At 40.1% G+C, this 20,624-nt stretch overlaps 1 protein-coding gene across 8 annotated transcripts in view; it reads left to right on the forward strand.

Moving 5' to 3' along the window:
- The window catches only part of HNRNPK (heterogeneous nuclear ribonucleoprotein K), a 64,171-nt gene that overhangs the window by 32,552 nt on the left and 10,995 nt on the right, over positions 1-20,624 (forward strand). For all 8 annotated transcript variants that reach the window (XM_033927958.1, XM_033927966.1, XM_033927984.1 and 5 more), the window contains exons 12-13: positions 6,447-6,462; positions 6,664-6,731. In XM_033927958.1, coding sequence (XP_033783849.1) covers positions 6,447-6,462; positions 6,664-6,731 — 84 coding nt within the window. The remainder of the gene's footprint in view (positions 1-6,446; positions 6,463-6,663; positions 6,732-20,624) is intronic.

The following is a 20,624-nucleotide window of genomic DNA, read 5'->3' on the forward strand; positions in this document are numbered from 1 at the left end:
TTTTCAAATTTTTCTCGTCTTCCCGCTCGCGCATTATTTTCTTGTCGTGATTTATTCACCTTATCATTTCTTTCTTTTATTTATAAAAAAAAAAGTCCATTTTTTTCGACTTTTTTCCGGTCAGCCCCAGCGGGGCCTGTTGGCACCATCTCGATTTTGCTACGGCTGTTTTTCCCTTCATGCCCCCTTCACCGGGTTTTAAGAAGTGTCAGCGGTGTGCACGTCCTATTTCCCTTTCCGACCCGCACAAGTGGTGCCTTCAGTGTCTGGGTCCGGACCATAGGGCAGAAACATGCACCCGCTGCAGTTCTCTCCAAAAGAGAACTCTAAAGAATCGCCAGATTCAACAGCGAATTCTTTTCGGTGCCGCCATGGAAGTTCCCCCGGCATCGACACCATCATCTTCCTCCAAATCGGCACCGGTGACTTCGACACTGCAAGATCCATCCTCGGTGTCGCACCCTGTAGGTAAGCCTGCTAAGAAGCCATCCCCTACTGTCCTTAGCCCGCCAGTCGAACAAGCAGTGAGCCAAGTCCTGCAGACTGCGCGCCGGCCTCGCAAACGCTCCGCTCCTATTGAAGTCACTGCCTCTTCATCGGCATCGACTTCGCCTGAGCGTCGAGCTGCACCGCAGGTACCGAGCAAGAAAAAAGCAGTACCGGTGCCATCGGGACCGTCTCTGGATGAGAGAATAGCATCCATCCTTCAGGTCCAGCTTAAGGAGCAGTTACAACACTTGCTCCCGGCTCTGCTGACTCCGAGCCTTCCAGTGTCGGTACCTACTGAGCATTCGGTGCCGATCGTCGAACAGCCTGTTTTGTCGGCATCGACATTGTCGGCACCGCAAAAATCTGTTTCTATGCCTGTTCTCTCGGCGGAACCGAAGTCTCTTCGACGCACTGCTTACTCGACTTCGGAGCCGGTGCCGTTCTCTGACACCCGTACTGCTGTACAGTCACCCGGTACGGTGTCCATGAGGTCTGGTAAATCGGTACGCAAAACCAAGCATACCGAACCTTCTACCCCACTTTCTCAGGGCCGTCTGTCATCGATACGGGACCCTGATTTGTGGGATGATTCTGATGACCCCCTCGGTACTGAGGCAGATTATTCCTCGGAGGAGGATGTTACATCGGTGCAGGATCCTGCTGGTAAGCCAGAGCACTCGTCCTTCACCAAGTTTCTTAAGGAGATGTCTGACACCCTTTCCATCCCTCTAGAGTCTGACAATAAAAAATCCAAAGCATTTCTTGATGCTTTGGATTTTGACCAGCCTCCGAAAGAATTTTTAAAGTTACCCCTCCATGACATCTTGAGGGAAACTTTTTACAAAAATTTAGAAACTCCTCTCACCGTTCCAGGAGCCCCTAGGAAGCTGGAATCGCTTTACAAGGTGATTCCTATTCCAGGGTTTGACAAACCCCAGCTGCCCCATGAATCTCTGCTGGTGGAGTCCACCCTCAAAAAATTGGCAGGCTCTAGTGTATATGCCTCTGTCCCTCCTGGCAGAGAGGGCAAGGCCATGGATAAATTTGGTAAAAGACTTTACCAAAATGCAATGCTGGCCAACCGTTCAGGTAATTATGCGTTTCACTTCTCTTTTTACCTGAAACATTTGATTCAGCAAGTCTCTTCTTTTCAAAAGTATCTTCCTGACCGTAAGCTTCCTGCATTCCAACAATGCACTTCCAGTCTCCTACAACTCAGGAAGTTCATGGTCCGGTCCATCTATGATACTTTTGAACTCACATCCCGAGCCACGGCTATGTCTGTAGCGATGAGACGATTGGCATGGCTCCGAGTCTCCGACCTTGATGTGAAACACCAGGACCGCCTTGCCAATGCTCCCTGCCTGGGTGATGAGCTCTTTGGAGAATCTATGGATACCACCACTCAAAAGCTCTCTGCCCATGAGACGAGGTGGGATACTTTGCTGAAAAATTAAAAGAAGCCTCCTCCTCCTCGTCCATTTAGACAGCAGCCATCATATCAGAGGCGGTTTTCTGCTCGGCCAGTTCAGCCTCAACCTCCACAACCTCAGAGGCAGCGGCAACAGCACCAACAAGCACGTCAGCAACAGCCGCCTACCATAAAGCCTGTCACTCAGACTAAGCCAACTCAGCCCTTTTGACTCCCTTCTCCTGGGCATTGCCAGTCTCCCTCCCTCCTGTCCTCTTCCACAGCCCATAAGAGGTCGATTAACCATTTTTCACTCTCGATGGGAGGTAATCACCACCGACCAGTGGGTGCTCTCGATCATAGCCCATGGCTACTCCCTCAATTTTCAGACTCCCCCGCCGTTAGGCCTGCCAAAAGAGTCTGCTTCCAACAAGTCTCAGTCCCTCCTTCTCGCTCAAGAGGTTCAATCCCTCCTTCTTCTCAATGCCATCGAAGAAGTTCCTCAAGATCAGCGAGGTCAGGGTTTTTACTCCCGGTACTTTCTAGTTCCCAAAAAGACCGGAGACCTCAGACCCATCTTAGATCTCAGAGATCTCAACAAATGTTTGGTCAAGGAGAAGTTCAAAATGCTCTCTCTTGCCACCCTCTACCCTCTTCTCGCTCAGGGCGACTGGCTATGCTCCCTCGATCTCAAAGAGGCTTACACACATATTCCTATCCATCTGACGTCCAGGCAATATCTGCGTTTTCTCATCAATCAACATCATTATCAATACAAAGTGCTATCCTTCGGCCTGGCCTCCTCTCCCAGGGTATTCACCAAATGTCTGATTGTGGTAGCGGCCTATCTCCGCTCTCACAACTTTCAAGTCTTCCCTTATCTGGACGACTGGTTGATCAAAGCTCATTCCCCTCAGGCGGTTCTGCTTGCCACCAATCAGACCATTCACTTCCTTCGACTATTAGGGTTCGAAATCAATCTACCCAAGTCTCACCTCATTCCGACCCAGCGACTTCAATTTATTGGAGCCGTTCTGGACACTGTTCTGATGAGGGCGTTTCTTCCATCCAACCGCCTTCACGCCATCCTCCATCTCTGTCAGCAGGTGTTTCAACAGATTACCATTTCTGCGAATCACATGATGGTGCTATTGGGGCACATGGCTTCGACAGTACATGTCACACCCTTCGCACGTCTCCACCTGCGTACTCCTCAATGGACCTTAGCGAACCAATGGTCCCAAGCGACGGATTCTTGTTCACAACACATATCTGTGACCTCGTCTCTTCGACAGTCGCTTCTTTGGTGGTTGACATCTTCAAATCTATCCAGAGGTCTGCTGTTCCATCTACCTCTTCATCAACTAGTCATCACCACAGATTCCTCCCCCTACGCCTGGGGAGCTCACTTGAACGAATTCCAAACTCAGGGATTTTGAACTGCCCAGGAAAAGAAACACCACATCAATTTCCTGGAACTCCAAGCGATGTTCTATGCCCTCAAGGCGTTTCAACATCTTCTCTTTCCTCAAGTACTACTCATTTGCACAGACAATCAAGTTGCAATGTACTACATCAATAAACAGGGAGGAACGGGCTCTCGCCTGTTGTGTCAGGAAGCACAACGGATTTGGTCTTGGGCGACAGCTCGTCACTTATTCCTGAAGGCTGTCTACATTCAAGGGGAACAGAATTCCTTAGCGGACAATCTCAGCAGAATTCTCCAACCTCACGAATGGACTCTCGATCCCTCGACTCTTTAGTCCATTTTCGCTCAATGGGGCACTCCTCAAGTGGACCTTTTTGCAGCTCCCCACAACCATCAGCTGCCCCTGTTTTGCTCCAGACTCTACTCTCCTCACCGTCCGGCGCCCGATGCATTTCTCCTGGATTGGACCAGTCTCTTCCTATATGCTTTTCCCCCCTCTACCGCTCATGCTGCGAACACTGTTCAAGCTCAAGAGGGAACAAGCCACCATTATTCTCATCGCTCCACGGTGGCCCAGGCAACATTGGTTCTCCCTTCTACTTCAACTCAGTTCCAGGGAACCCATACCTCTTCCACTGTTTCTTTCTCTGCTTTCTCAGCATCAGCAGACCCTACTGCATCCCAACCTACAGTCTCTGCACCTGACAGCTTGGTATCTCTCGGGCTGACTTCGGCTCACTCACTTCTTTCTCAGCCTGTCCGCTCTATCATTGATGCTTCCAGGAAACCGGCCACGCTCCAATGTTATCAACAGAAGTGGTCTCGGTTTTCTTCCTGGTGCCTCTTACATCACCATGATCCCATGTCTCTAGCAGTGGGACTGGTGTTGGACTATCTTCTTTCCTTGTCTGACTCTGGTCTTAAATCTACTTCTATCAGAGTTCACCTTAGTGCCATTGCTGCCTTTCATGAGCCAATTCATGGAAAACCCCTCTCGGCTCATCCTTTGGTTTCTCGGTTCATGAGGGGCCTTTTCAATGTGAAGTTTAGTTTAAGTTTCAAGTTTATTAGATGGCTTGATTAACCGCCTTTAACCAAGTTTCTAAGCGGTGTACATTTAAAAAGTTACATATGTTGGGTAACAAAACAGTCCATACAATTAATAAATAAACTTATTGTGCTAAAAATTAACATTGTTAAACACAAGGAAAGGAGGGATGAAATACAATTTTTAAAGAAAAGAGGAGACATCAAAGGAAAATACAAAAGGGTAAAAAGACATTTAGGGGAAATAAGCCTCCTCCTGTGGTCTGGGATCTCAATGTGGTTCTTTCCGCTTTAATGAAGCCTCCTTTTGAACCTTTGGCCACAGCGCATTTCAAATTTCTTACCTGGAAAGTGGTCTTCCTTATAGCTCTCACTTCTGCCAGGAGGATCAGTGAACTGCATGCACTAGTGGCCGATCCACCTTTCACTGTTTTTCACCATGATAAGGTGGTTCTCCGTACACACCCCAAATTTCTTCCTAAAGTTGTGTCTGACTTTCATCTTAACCAGTCCATAGTCCTGCCTGTATTTTTTCCAAAGCCTCATTCTCATCCAGGTGAACAGGCTTTGCATACCTTGGACTGTAAACGTGTTCTGGCTTACTATCTTGAACGTACTAAGCCCCACAGATCATCTCCTCAACTATTTTTGTCCTTTGATCCTAACAAGTTGGGTCATCCTGTATCTAAACGCACTCTCTCCAATTGGCTTGCTGCTTGCGTTTCTTTCTGTTATGCTTAGTCAGGCCTGACACTGGAAGGTTCTATCACGGGCCACAAAGTTAGAGCTATGGCAGCGTCTGTAGCTTTCCTCCGATCTACTTCCATTGAGGAAATCTGCAAGGCTGCTACTTGGTCCTCAGTTCACACTTTTACATCACATTATTGTCTGGATGCATTCTCCAGACGGGATGGACACTTCGGCCAATCTGTTTTACAAAATTTATTTTCCTAATGGCCAACCTTCCCTCCATCCCTCTTTTTGTTAGCTTGGAGGTCACCCATCAGTCAAGAATATACTGCCTGCTTGTCCTGGGATAAAGCACAGTTACTTACCGTAACAGGTGTTATCCAGGGACAGCAGGCAGATATTCTTGCGTCCCTCCCACCTCCCCGGGTTGGCTTCTTAGCTGGCTTATCCTAACTGGGGACCGCGCGCCTCTGTCGGTCGGGAAGGCGCGTGCGCGGTGCGGCCTACTAGAACTTTCAAAGTTCTTAGAGTGCAATCACTCTAAAATTGTCCGTACCGGGGCTCCGTCGGTGCCGTCACCCATCAGTCAAGAATATCTGCCTGCTGTCCCTGGATAACACCTGTTACGGTAAGTAACTGTGCTTTTTGTGCACTTGATGTAAGTTTGAAAAAGAATAAAGAAATTAAAAAAAAAATTCTCAAAACTGACGCATTTCAAACACTAAATTGAAAATAAATCATTTTTCCTACCTTTGTCTGGTGATTTTTAATTAGTTTCTGGTTGGACTTCCTTCTGACTATGTATGCAGCATTTTTCACAATCCAGCCCCATCCCCTTTGGGTCCAGGTCTCTATCTCTCTTTCTTCTGCTTACAACCCCACCCCCCATCCCATCCCCATTTGTTTTCCATCTCTCACTCTCTTATAGGGATGATGTGGCATACAATGCTTAGATTAGATCTAACGCAACACAATTAAATTGCTTTTGGGGTTCTGCTGCACAGGGGGATGGGAGGGAGGGATAGAAATATGCTGTACAAGGGGATGGGTGGTGAGAGATGATCGTTGTACACACACACAAAAAAGACATCACGGAAAATAAGCCGTAGTGCGTTTTTTTGGACCCAAAATTAATATAAGAGAAGTGTCTTATTTCGGGGAAACATGGTAGTAGACCATGTTGGCAGTAATGAACAGGTTTTTTGTTTTAAATAGATTTCTTTTAGTTCAGGTTATATTTTTTTGTATCAGTAAAATCCTGTCACTTTGTATGCATATGTGTTGGTTCTGATAAAGTTGATTATGGAATAGTACAATGATTAACACACTTTCTCCTCCACCCCACTTTCTTTTTCTGCATATACCCCGGATGTCTATCAGGGTGCTTCTGCATATGGTAAGTTGTAATTTTGGGGGGGAGGGGGAGTGTTCTCCTTTTATTTTTATTTTTTTTTTGTTGTTGTGGGAGGAAAGAGATTTTGAAGTAGGAAAATTGATAGCAGTGAATAACATTAAATCATCAATCTTACTGATCTTTGAAAGCTTCTTGTGATACCTAAATTAACATATCTTGATCAAACAAATTTTCTTCCCATAGGAGGCCGTAGCTCATATGGTGATATTGGTGGGCCTGTCATCACAACACAAGTAACAATTCCTAAAGATGTAAGTGTGCAATTCAGTTTTGTAATGCAAGAAAACTATTGTAGATTGTAAAAACTGCTTTGAAATTGTATGTTTGTCACTAGAAGAAATGTTTTCACAATTAAGCGTGATGCATTGTGGTAAAACAATATAGTATCATGTTTATTAAAACCTTTATATACTGCATATATGCTAAGTTAGGACCATTTTAGAACGCCATGAGTGCAGTGGGGTGAAGTGATATATGCCAGAAAGATTTCTTATGCATAAGCATTTGGGATCCCATGGCAATAGAGTAATCTTTCTATTCACCTTTCTCTTGTATATTCCAAAGCAAATGTGAACAATGTAAAACACAGAAGCACAAACTGCAGTTTTATTCCAACATGTAATGGAACAGCTCTTTCTCTACATAATGTCCTGCCATGTTGCAAAAAATCCTACTGTCTTTCCTCATTATGGGACCAGATTGGCTGTTATCTATCCTTATTACCCAACTATTTGTCTTGGATCCAATTAAATTGCCCTCTTCTGAAATTAATTTGTTCTGCTTAGTATCCTAAGGGTCATATGGAATTCTTCCATAAAGGTTATTGGTTATAATTTCTAGTTCAATGGAAACTTTGATTTTTGAGACCATAGGAGTTAGCTCTTTGGAGGTTGAGCATACCATAATTGAACAAGCTCTTTCTGTTTTTATCTGTTTTAAATCTTTATTCATTTTTTTGTGTTACAACAAGTGTTACAAATAAACTCAATAGAAACTTAAATACACACTTGACTAACTCATATATTAATATCAAGTATAACATTAATATAATAATCCCCTGTCCCACCCTCCTTCCCAAACAATAATACATAAATCAATTTTATTGTATATTTTTTTTTTAAATATTAATTTAGTATGTAATAATCAAAATTGAAAAACCCACCCCATTTCCCTCTTTACAATTATCTTATCATGGGAAAAATTCATTAGAGAAATCATGTTAACGGTCTTTAGATGTTTCCAGTGTTATTTATAGGAAAAATTATCCTTAATTACAAAAATCGGTTAATGGTCCCCATATTTTTTTAAATTTATTCATGTATCCTTTGTGTGTTGCAATAGCAAGTTCCATTTTGTATATGTGGCATACCGAATTCCACCAGAACATATAGTTCAATCTATCATGTTGTTTCCAATTGAATGTAATTTGTTGTATTGCAATTCCAGTTAAAATAAATAAAAGTTTGTTATTACTGGATGAAATTTGGCTTTTTGCTCTCATAGTTGTTCCAAATAATATAGTATCATATGTCAAGGCTACTGGATTTTCTAACATTCTGTTAATTTGGGGCCAAATTGATTTCCAGAATGATAGGATAAATGGACAAAAGAATAAAAGATGATCTAATGTCCCAATTTCAATATGACAGTGCCAGCATCTATTAGATCTTGAACTATCTATTTTTTGTAAACGAGTAGGGGTCCAAAAAGCTCTATGAAGAAGAAAAAACCAAGTTTGTCTCATAGATGCTGACACCGTACATTTTAGCCTCCAAGACCAAAGTCGTGGCCATTGAGATGCACTAATTTGGTGTTTTATCTCAATGCTCCAAATGTCTCTAAGACCATTTTTTGGTTTTTTATTTATATATCCAGATATTAATTTATACCACTGTGCGGCTTTGTGACCTATTGAGTCCATCTGGAAACATAAGAATTCCAAACTATGATATTTAGCGAGATCTTTCCATTCAGGGAACCCTTTCTGAATAGATTGCTTCAATTGCAACCATTTAAAATATTGTGTTTTATTGAGACCAAATTTTTGTTGCAATTGTGAAAACTCCAGCAATTTATCATTTTTAATTACATCATCCAGAGTGCGGATGCCTGCTATCATCCAATGTTTCCAGATGACTTTAAAACCGCCAATTTTGATCTTGGGGTTTAGCCATATAGTTTGGTTGGTTGATTTACTAATTGGAATTTGAGTAAGATTACTTATGTATTTTAGAGTTTTCCAGGTATCCATAAATATTTTATGATCTTTGTATAACCTTGGCATCTTGATACTAATTACATGATTAAGACGTAATGGAAACATAAGCCTCCATTCTAGCCAAAACCAGTCTGGAATATTATCTGTGGGTTCTGGGAGGATCCAATACATACCATGACGTAAGATATAGGCTTGATGATACCTATAGAAATTGGGAAAATTTACCCCTCCCTCCTTAATTGGTTTTTGTAATGACGCTAGAGCAATTCTTGGTTTTTTATTAAGCCATATAAATTTTGTCAAAGTCCTATTTATTTTTGTATAAAACGTATCTTGAAAGAAAACTGGTATCATCCCCATTTGGTAACATACTACCGGTAAAATCATCATTTTTACAGTTTGTACTCTTCCCCACCAAGATAAATGCAAAGGATTCCATTGCTCACTCATTTCTATTACTTTTTGTAATAAGCATTTTTCATTAATTTTCATTGTTTCATCTACTGTTTTTGTTATCAAAATTCCAAGGTATTTGATATATTCTTCCTTCCAAACAAAAGGGAATGTATCAAATAAACCTTTTGTACAATGTATATTTAGTGGAAGAATTTCTGATTTATTCCAATTAATTTTATATCCTGAAAAATTTCCAAATTTCTCAATCAATTCAAGTAGATGTGGAATGGTGGATTCTGGATTCTTCAGATATAATAATAAATCATCTGCGTAAGCAGATATTTTATATTCTTTATCTGAATGAGGTATACCCTGTATCTCCTTAGCTTGTTGGATAGCTAATATTAAGGGTTCTAAAACAATATCAAACAGCAAAGGGGATAAGGGACATCCTTGTCTAACTCCTCTCTGTAGATTAAATTTTTCTGAAAACGTATTATTAATATATAGTCTAGCAGAAGGGGAGCTATACATTGTTTGTATCATTTGTATAAATCCAGGACCTATACCAAACCATTCCATTGCTTGATACATAAAAGGCCATTCTACTCTATCAAAGGCCTTTTCTGCATCTAATGAAATTGCAAAAGTAGGTTCGTTAATTTTCTTTGTTAAATATAACATATGGAATGTTAATCTGGTATTATGAGATGAATGTCTTTGAGCAACGAATCCTGTTTGATGCATACCTATTATATGGGGGAGAGCTTTAGCTAATCTTAGCGCAAGTATTTTTGCTAATAATTTTCCATCTACATTTATTAAAGATATTGGTCTATAGTTTGATACCAAAGTGGGATCTTTATTGGACTTTGGCAAAACAATAGTCAAAGATTCTGCTATAGTGCCTTTAATACAACCTTTATTGAGTTGATATTGATAAAGATTTAATAAATAGGGTAATAAAAAGTTTTGAAATGTTTTATAAAATTCCACTGTATATCCATCACCACCTGGAGCGGATCCAACTCTAAGGGACTTCAAAGCTGTTCCTAATTCTTTTAGTGATATTGGTTCTTCCAAACTTCGTTTTATATGTTCAGGAATTTTTGGACCCTCTAACATTTTTAAAAATTCAAAACCATCTTTTTCTTTATTTAGATAATTTTCGGAAGAATAAAGAGATTTATAGAATTTTAAGAATTGTTTTAAAATAGGTTCAATTTGTGTATATGTATTTCCATTTTCATCTTTTATTGCTATTACTTTTGTTTTTCTTTTTTTCGCTTTAAGATAGTTTGCCAATATTCTTCCTGATTTGTTTGAATTACCATAGTACAATGTTTGTTGAGAAAATAAATCTTTCCTAATCATCTTAGATGAGATTTCATTATATTTACCTTTTAATTTTAATAATTCTTGTTGAATAGAATATTCCCATTTTTCTATAAGTTTTGATTCTAAATTTTTAATCTCTTTTTCTAATATTAAAAATTGTTTTTTAATTTGTTTTTTTAGAAAAGCCGAATAGGAAATTATTTGTCCTCTAATTGTTGCCTTAAAGGCATCCCATAAAGTTTCTCTGTTAATATCATCATTATCATTTATTTGAAAAAATTCTTTCATTTTTATTAGAAGATTTTCACAAAAATTTTTGTCAACCAACATTGTACTATCCATTTTCCAAATTGGTCTATTATTATTTTGATTTGTAGTTTTAATTTTGATCCATACTCCACCATGGTCAGATAGAATAATTGGATCAATGGTTGCTTGTGTCACTTGATGTGCAAGATGTTTTGAAGTAAAGATATAATCGATTCTTGAAAAAGAATTGTGAACATGAGAACAGAAAGAAAATTCCCGACCATCAAAATGAAGTATTCTCCATATATCTATTAAATCACAAGATTGAATCAAATTATCTAGTCCCATAGATTTCATAACTCTACCTGGGTTTTTATCTAATAAAGGATCCATTACAGCATTGAAGTCCCCTGCTACTATAAGATTTGAAGTAGCCAGTGGTGTGATCAGTTGTTGAAGAGTTTTAAAGAATTCATTTTGGTTCGAATTAGGGGCGTATATATTGATTAACGTCATGGTAGTATTTCCCATATTCATTTCCACCATTATCCATCTTCCATGAATATCTGAAGCTTTTAGTTTAAATGAAGCAGAGCATTTTTTGTTAATTAAAATAGCAACACCTGCCTTTTTCCCTATAGCTGGTGAGAAAAAACACTGTTTGACCCAGCCTCCTTCTAGTTTTTTAGATTCTATATGTGAGAGGTGGGTCTCTTGTATAAGGCATATATCAGCATCTTGCCTTTTTAAAAATAATAGTGCTTTTTTCCTTTTTATCATATGATTTAGACCGTTAACATTTAAAGACATAATTTTAATATCCATTTATTTTTAAATTTTCAGGTATTAAATTATGTATATTTTCCCAATGTTTTAAGTATTTCATTTCTCTTTTTTCCTTTATTCCCATGAATTCCTTATATATTTCCTTTTTATACCCTCCCATCCCTCTTATCCCTCCCTTCCCCCCCTTATTAATTACGAAAACTTGGATACGCAGGTTGAGGTTAGATTTAGATAACTCCCACAAGCTATTAACAATTATCTAAAGTACTACCATTTTTTTTTTTCTCTATTTTTGTATATTTTCTTTTATTATTAATTATAAGAATAAGTAAAAAGTTTTTCATTCTTATGTATTGAAAGATTATTTTCTGTATTTGTATATCTTTAAATACATAAGAATGATTATATTAAATCAATTATATCTAAGAACATTTCAATTATTATTCGTTTCTTTTAGGTGGTATATTATTTTACTTTAAAAAGCTTTCCAATTTAGCCTCTTTCCTTAGAACTGCAACAAGAGTTTATAGCACAGGAATCCACTCATCTCTTATATTCATTATTTTCTTATGATTCAGGAGAGAGTTATCAATTAAGAGGAGCTAACATTCCCATCAGTGTTCTTGTAAGTTCTGTCTCAATAGCATCATTTATGATTTTAAAGTATCTGAGGCCTGTGTAGATAAGAGTGAAGTCCTGTGCCAAAAACCCTCCTTTTATCTCGCATTGAGGATTCCCAGGTTGAATTATTGTGGATACTAAATTAAATTTAATAAATAAAAGAACGTAAAATTTGCGTTTCAGACTTATTCTTTTCATATATTTCGTATTTGAAATGCATTTTAATGTATCTGAAACGCAAAATTAAACCTGAAGTACCACCTTCAACCGGAAATACAACAATCCAATCACTACATCTTTTTTTTTTTTTTTTTTTCCTTTCAATCTTCTTTGTGATTGAAGGATGATTTTCTTTCTCACTATTACTCAGCTTTCAAGATTTCGGATTCAATCAGTACATTTTTAAGTTTGTTGAAGAAACTTTCTTCGTCATCATTTGAGTTCGGAGATGTGTTTCAAATCATTTACGTTCCTGCCATTAAGTTTATTCTATTTATTCTGAGTAGAATTTTTATATTTTTCAGTTTTCTTGTTTTCTATGGAGAATGTTACAAGTTGTTTAAGTCTTTAATTTGATCCTTGTGTGTTCTTTTTCCATTGCTTTCCGTTTTGATCTGTCTTTTAACCGTCAATAAACTTTAGTATGAATCCATTAATTATTTTTAGATTGTCATAGGTTGTTCCAGTTGATTTATAAATTCCTGTAGTTTTTTTGGATCTGTAAAGTTTTGCGTTTTGTTAGCAACGGTAACCTTCATAATTGCCGGGTACAGGAGCCCAAATCTAGCTCCTAGAGATCTTAGTTGTGGTCTCATATCTAAGAATTGTTTTCTTCTTGTTGCTGTTTCTTTTGCAAAGTCTGGGACAATGTATATTTTTGAATCTTGGCATTTAAGATTTTTGATTTCCTTGGCTAATTGGCATATTTCAATTGCTTGTTGGTGTCTTAAAAGTTTGAAAATTAAAGTTCTTGGACCTGTTTGAGTGTTATTTCTTTGTGTTGGAATCCTATGAGCTCTTTCAATTTCCAGTTCCGTTTTAAATTTCAATGGTAGTATTTTAGGTAGAAATTTTTCAAGAAATGCAATCGGATCATTCTTTTCCACTCCTTCAGGTAATCCGATTATTCTTAAATTATTCCGTCTTTCCCGATTTCGGCTGTCTTCAAGATTTTTTTTTATCTCTGTTATTTCTTTCCATATGATTTTGCTGTGATTCATGTCTGTATTTAATTGTTCTGTAATATCTTCTAATGTTGAAATTCTATTCTCTGTAATGTCCACTCTTTTAGTTAGGATTGCAGCATCTTCCATTGCTTTTTGTAGTTTTTTGTTACTATCTAAGACAATTTCTTTTATTTGTCTTAGTTCTTCCATAACATCCAGATTTTTTTCTGTTGGTAATGGGATTTTAGAGGGTGTACCTGGCTCAGGTTTCGACCTCTTATTGCTTCCTGATGTTCCAGCTCCTAAGTCAGCTTTATTTTGTTTAGTTGAAGTCATATTTCAATATATATTTTAGTTTTTTTTTTAAAATATTTGGTAGTAATTCTTTTTAATATATTTTTTTTTTTATATTTGCTTATAAGGAGCTATTCGTTTATCCAACCTTTCATCCAAGCCACGCCCCTTTTATTCAGTATTCTTAAGGCAACTGTAAGTTATTTGTTTTTAGGCTCTATTGCAGACTCGTTGTTGGCACCTAGCCTGAAAAAATTTGTAGCCTTCTTTTCTAGCTCTCCTCTTACAAGCCCAATCGCAGCTTTTATCGAGGAGAGCAATATTCCATCCAATATATTACTTCAATCTTTCAATGTGCATGTATTTGTATTTCAGTGTCTCTCAACTGCCTCAATGTCACTTTTCTTCAGGTCAAAGAAATTACCAATCCTTTTATTTGACCTTCCTCAGAGCCCAAAAACCTATAGTCTCTTATATCTGAATCTCTTGAATTACAGCCTGAGAGATTAACATTTATATTGATCTTTCATAGTTTATTTTTGAAGTTAGCAGCAAGGAAATAGTTAAAAATAAAAACCGTTGCCAAGTAGCTTTCACTGCAGATCTCTCCTCATTTCCAGCAGAGGACAGCTATTTCAAGCAGCCCATTACCTGAATTAAGCAGGCATCAGGCATTTCAAAAAACTTATCCTTGTCAGTAGGTAGCTCACCGGCCGACCCAGACCTTGTAAAAGTTTCTTTTTTTTTCCGATCCAAGATGGCCGCGGTCGTGGTGCAACGAGCAACTGCCTGCTAACCCCCACCTTCGGGAAATCTTTCCTCTTGCTCTCTGCCAGAGAGCTTTGATCGTGCTAAAGAGGGAAGGAAAGCCTCACTGGCCTCACGGCGTCCCGGACCAGCCCACCCTGGCAACGTTTAAAATTAAATCTTGTTGTCTCTGCCTGGGGGACCCGATCTTGCCGCTTCTGCCAGCGGGGACCCAATCTTGCCGCGTTTGTCAGCGGGACCCGATCTTGCAGCCTTTGCCAGCGGGGACCCGATCTTACCGGCTTTGTCAGCGGGGATCTGATCTTGTCGTCTCTGCTTGGGAGACCCGATTTGCTGTCTTTGCCGTTGAGACGGATTCAGCCCTCCACACCTCGTTTTTCAGAAAACAATGAAAACGGCACTTTTTTTTCCGATTTTCCCCTTCAATTGACTCTCCCACCTAAACAAAGAGGTAAACTCCAATTTATATACTTTTAAGAACGTTTTTTGTAGTTTTTTTTTTGAAATTAAGCTTGTTTATACAGGAGCTCTTTCTTCATCCAACCGTCATCGTTCGCGTCCAAGCCACGCCCCCTGAACAAGCTCTTTCAATGCCTCAGTGTTAGATTTCACATTGACATTCTTCAGTCATTTCTGGAATGTTGGCAACCATCTATGGAGCCCTCTTCTTTATTTTGTGGTTACCTATCCATGTTTTTTGATCCCTTTGGCTTGATCTTGGGCAGTTAGGTAGATAACCTCGGAGGCAAATTAGAACATGTTTCTGTTGCCTGTGACTGTTCAGAATTATGTGGACACAATTTCTTATAGTAATTAAAGTGACCTTCCCTTTTTGGGTTACGATAGCCATTCAAAACTAAAACTTAAAATATGTTGGCATGCTGACTAATTAATCCAACGTGTTAATTAACAAGATTAATCCAAAGTAATTTTTAATGCGATCAGGCCTACCTTCCTTCCCAGTCGTGGCATTCTTCATCTGACTGATGTCGCATCCAATGCACTCCACAGGAAGTGAAGTTGGGCAGAAGAATGTTGGTTTAGAGCCTTATTGAGAGCTTTCTCCGCCATTGCTGCCCTCGGGGAGCCATCCTTGCTACACTGCCCTCCCAGAAGAGCAGCCTTGCTGCTACTTCCTCCACCTGATGCTGCTGCCATCCACTATATCCCTCTCCCTCCCTCTAACTTTTCATAGCCTGCCAACAGTGCTAGCAATTTAAAGCACAGCACTGCCAACAGACTAGCCAGCTCCAGTCTCTACACCAGAACAGGAAGATACAGCAGTTGTTCAGATGTATCAGGGACTGAAGAGACTGGAGCTGGCTAGTCTGTTGGCAGTGCTGTGGTTAAATCGCTAGCACTGCAGGCAGGCTATGAAAGGTTAGAGGGAGGGAAGGAGGAAAGAGACCTGGCCACGATGGGAGTGTTGAGACCTGACAACAGGAGGGAGGAAGGAGAGAACGACCCAAATCGCCGGGGAGAGGTTAGGAACAAAGATTGGGGGGGGAGAAGGGGTTGGTACGGTAACTTGAGAGGGCTAGTTTCTTGAAATAGGAATGGGGGGGGTGACGGAGGGAAGGAAAGAAACGGCGACAATGGAGTGGTGGGGGAGAAGATGCCCATTAATGGCAGGAAGAGTAGAGACAGATTTGAATACGAGGAAAAAAATGAGTTGATCGTGAAAGATGGATATAGGGAAGGAAGTAAGAGAGTGAATAGACAGAGCATGGGGAAGCAGAACCAGAGATGTGACATGAGATGATTAGAAAGATAAAACTGTATATTGGTTTTGGATCCCTAGTTTGTGTCATTGCATTGGAATTATGGCAAACTGAACTGTATATTTATGTATATCAGATCCCTAATATGTGTTCAATTAGGATAAAAATGTACCATAACTATGGAAAATTGTAACCTGTTAACAGTATATTACGTATATTGAGTTTAATGTCCATTTTGAGGACTTGCATCTGCTATGTATATATTGCACTTTCTGTTACATCTACTCAGGAGTCCATACATTAGGTGATCAATCCATTCCCATGAACCGGGTTTTGCAGAAGTATGTTAACATTAAGCACCTTCCACAGGAGTGTAGTGCCCCCTTCAGTTTTTCTTTTTGCAAGCGAACTGTGCAGAGGGGTTTCTCCAGAGACAAGCAGGGAATATGCAGGCACACTTATTGGTGAAGTCCTCTGAGCCCGTGTGTCAAGTGTTTTCCTCTAGCTATGTTAAGCTTTTGGCTTACTGAGCATGTGCCGGATGCCCTACACCTGGGACCCCTCCCCTCATCCTATCAGTTTTTTCTTCAACAACTCCTGTATAATTGCAGCTTTCCCCTCTGTCTCCTCGGAGAGAGAGAGAAAAAAGAAAGCCAAAAGGCTTTCTAGCCATTAGGTCATTAGTTCATTCCATTAATTTACTTAAGAAAAAAAGTGGTGAAAACCTTTCGATGAGGGGGAAAAGATAGATATATAATAGGCGAAGAGCATCGGACCTCAGAAATGACCTCCATGACTGGTTGGCAGATGCTTGCTGCTTGGGAGATGGCTTTTTTGGAGAAGTACAAGCCACAGTCTCAACTTAAAGAGGATCTCCACTGTGAAGGTGTCGAGGCAGTAAACTTCCTCTTGCTCCCTCCCCCAGGGCCCTGTGTCTGTAGCAGGGGGGGGGGGAGCTCGGCACCACTGACACCAGCAGAAAAGAAAAATCCCAGGACATAGAAAATTATTTTTTCAGAACAATGCTATAGAAATGTACCACTCCTACAAATCAGGGGTTTTATTCAAAATTTTCCCTAATTTCCAAGAATATGCAAGGTCTCCGCCCGATCCTCAATCTCACACCTCTCGGTGCCTGCCTAAAGAGAGAAAAGTTCAGAATGATCTCCCTTCAGCAAGTCTTCCCTTACTAAAACATGATTGGTTAGCCACCCTAGACCTAATGGATGCATACACTTATATTACCATTCATCCGTCGCACTGGTTCTTTCTACTCATCAAGTTACTCAACATGCATTTCCAGTACAAAGTCCTTCCCTTTGGCATATCATCAGCACCACGGGTGTTCACAAAGTGCCTAGCTGTGTAGTGGTGCATTTGTGAAGACAGCACCATATAGTGTTCTCTTACCTAGACGATTGGTTATTGGTAGCCCATTCCAAAGACCATCTGCTAGTCGTCATTAAAACCACAGTGCACACCTTGCAAACACTAGGTTTCATTATCAACTTCGAGAAGTCCAAGCTAATCAGTTTTGAAAGTGCATGGAGACGTCGATTCCAGGAAGCTTCAGGTGCCATTGTAGTGCATGCATGTGGAATCTGGCATGTGGCACCAGTGAAAGCAATGCTGCCTAAAAGACGTAGTATAGTTTTGAGTTGGTAGGGAAGAAGATTGCCTTACTTGGTTTGCTAGTATGATTATGGCTTGTCTTTCCAGAGGAAGATAGGCCCTAGCAGATATTATGTTTAAAAGTGCTCCAATTAATGTGACGGAACTAACTAGAGTTCCTCTGCCTTCAAAGTTCAAAGATTCTCCTTGATGGAACATCGTTTTTGCAGGAAGGTATAATGAATCCTCCATCTGCTTACCATAACTGATGCTTCCATCCAGGGCTGGGGGGTGCACCTCAATAGTCTCAAAACTCCACGGTCAGTGGTCAACAAATGAAAAGACCCTGCATATCAATCACTTAGAACTCCAAGCAGTTTATTACACTCTTCAGGCCTTCCATCCGTGGATTTCCAAAAGAAATATTCTCATTCAGACAATCAAGTGTCTTCTGTTTTATGTAAACAAGCAGGGGCTCGGGATCCCTCAGACTCTGCAAGGAAGCTTATCGTCTATGGAACTATGCTCTTTCTCTTCAAGTGGGCCTTCATGCAGTCTATATTCCAGGGCACAGGTGTCAAAGTCGGTCCTCGAGGGCCGGAATCCAGTCGGATTTTCAGGATTTCCCCAATGAATATGTATGAATCTATGTGCATGCACTGCTTTCAAAGCATATTCATTGGGGAAATCCTGAAAATCCGACTGGATTACGGCCCTCGAGGAGGGACTTTGACACCCCTGTTCCAGGGGAACACAATGTTCTGGCAGGCTCCCTTAGCTGGAAATTCAATCCTCATGAGTGGACCCTAAATCATACTGTTCTACACCACATTTTCCAACAATGGGGGACTCCCTAGGTGGATCTCTTAGCTTCTCAGATCAATGCTTAATGCAACCTGTTTTGCTCCCTACATCCAGCTCCACTAGCAAGAGATGCATTTTCCATTCCATGGGGGACACAATCTTCTTTGTTTTTCCACTGTTTTCTTGTATTTCCAGGATTCTTCAGAAAGTTACCACAGACAAGGCACAGCTTTCATATGCTGAGAAAAGTTAGATCTTGTTTCCATCAACAACATTTTGCTTTCCTTGTACAATTGATCATTCTTTCGCAGTTGGACTCCTGTAATTCAATTTACCTAAGTTTGACTTAAAAAAAGTCACTTCCATTGATCCAAAATACTGTGGCCAGGTTAATTTTCGCTAAAAGTAAATTTGAACACATCTCCGCTTTTGCTAAAACTTATTGGGCTTCCAATAATTTCCAAGATACACTTCAAATGTGCCTGTTTAATATTTTAAGATCTTGTATGGCATTTTTCCATCACTAATCCCTTTGTCATATTGTCATGGAATTCTAAAAGATCTGTCAAAAGCAGAACTACACAAGAACTCAAATTATCTTTCCAGTCACTGAAAGGCATCGCCTTCAATGATAAACTGGGGAAATCTTTGTTTCAAAATAACTGATCTATGGAATAATTTCCCTTTACAGCTGCGGGACTTGGACTCTTTTCAATTATTTCATAAACATCTGAAAACTTGGCTATTTTCAAACCATAAAACCTCTTATCTCTTCTCTACGAATTTCACTGTATATCTTTTCTTTCCCTTATGCTTTATTCATTTTTTGTAAACCATGTCGAGCTATAGAGAAGATATGGTTTATAAGCTTAATGTTTAGTTTAGTTTAACTTATACTCATTGCACCCTGGTGGCCCAGACAGATATGGTATCCACTGCTCCTGGATCTTTTGGATGCTCCTCCAATTCCCTTAGGGGGCCATCCTTCTCTTCTCTCTCAGCAGAACGGCTAACTAATACATCCCAATCTCCGCAGTGTATCTCATGGCTTGGAAATTGAGAGATCTTTTTCATTGCCTGCTGGATTATATCTTCGCATATTTTCTACACTTGTCGGACTCCGGCCTAGAGACAAACTCAAGATTTTGTTTCAGCCTTCTCTGCGTACCACACATTGGTGCATGGTAAACCAGCTTCACAACACTCATTTCTCGCTTTATGAGAGGTCTTGCCAATCTTAGACCGCCACTGAGATACCCTCCTCCACCCTGGGACCTCAATGTACCCCTCTTTTACAAAGGCACGCTAACGCGTCTATAGGATATAATGGACGCATAAGCGCTTCCTAAATCGGCTACCGAACCTTAGTAAAAGGACCCGTTAGGCCTCCACTGAGAGACCCTCCTCCACTCTTAGACCTCAGTGTAGTCTTGGAACAATTGATGAAGGATCTTCGCTAGGATCTGCATCCCTCGCCTTTCTTTCCTGGAAAACAGCTTTTCATACATTATTCTTATTTACAATTTTTTTCAAATAAAGTGCAATTACAGGCTCATCCTACATTTCTTCCCAAGATCTTAATGAAACCATCACTTTCCCATCGTTCTTTCCACCTCCTCACTCTTCTGCAGCAGAAGAGTCCCTTAGATTGCAGAAGAGCATTTCTTTCTTTTTTTTTTTTTTACCTCAAGGAGATTTCTCAATTCCGCAAATCCAGCCAACTATTAATTTCCTACAATCCAGCTATTTGTGGCCAACCAGCAACTAAAAAAGCTATATCATCATGGTACATCCGCTTTTTTTTTTTTTTACACAAGAGCTCATATACAGCCCCCTAGTTCAATTGGGGCACACAAACTACGAGCTACAGCTGCTTCAATAGCAAACTTGAATTCAATCCCAATTTAAGATATCTGCAGAGCAGCAACCTGGTCTTCAGTGCATACGTTTACAAAGCACTATTAAGACCAAAGTTTAGTGCAAGTCACTCTTTTTGGACAATCAGTCTTATGTAATTTATTTGCATTGTGACTTATATACACCACCCATCTGCTTTTGCAGCTTGGGACTTGCCAATAAGTGTGCCTGCATATCCCCTGCTTGTCTCTGGAGAAAGCAAAGTTGCTTACCAGTAATTGGTGTTTGTAGACAGCAGGGGAATGCAGCCACACT

Source organism: Geotrypetes seraphini, chromosome 1, assembly GCF_902459505.1.
Source record: "Geotrypetes seraphini chromosome 1, aGeoSer1.1, whole genome shotgun sequence".
NCBI classification, from domain to species: Eukaryota; Metazoa; Chordata; class Amphibia; order Gymnophiona; family Dermophiidae; genus Geotrypetes; species Geotrypetes seraphini.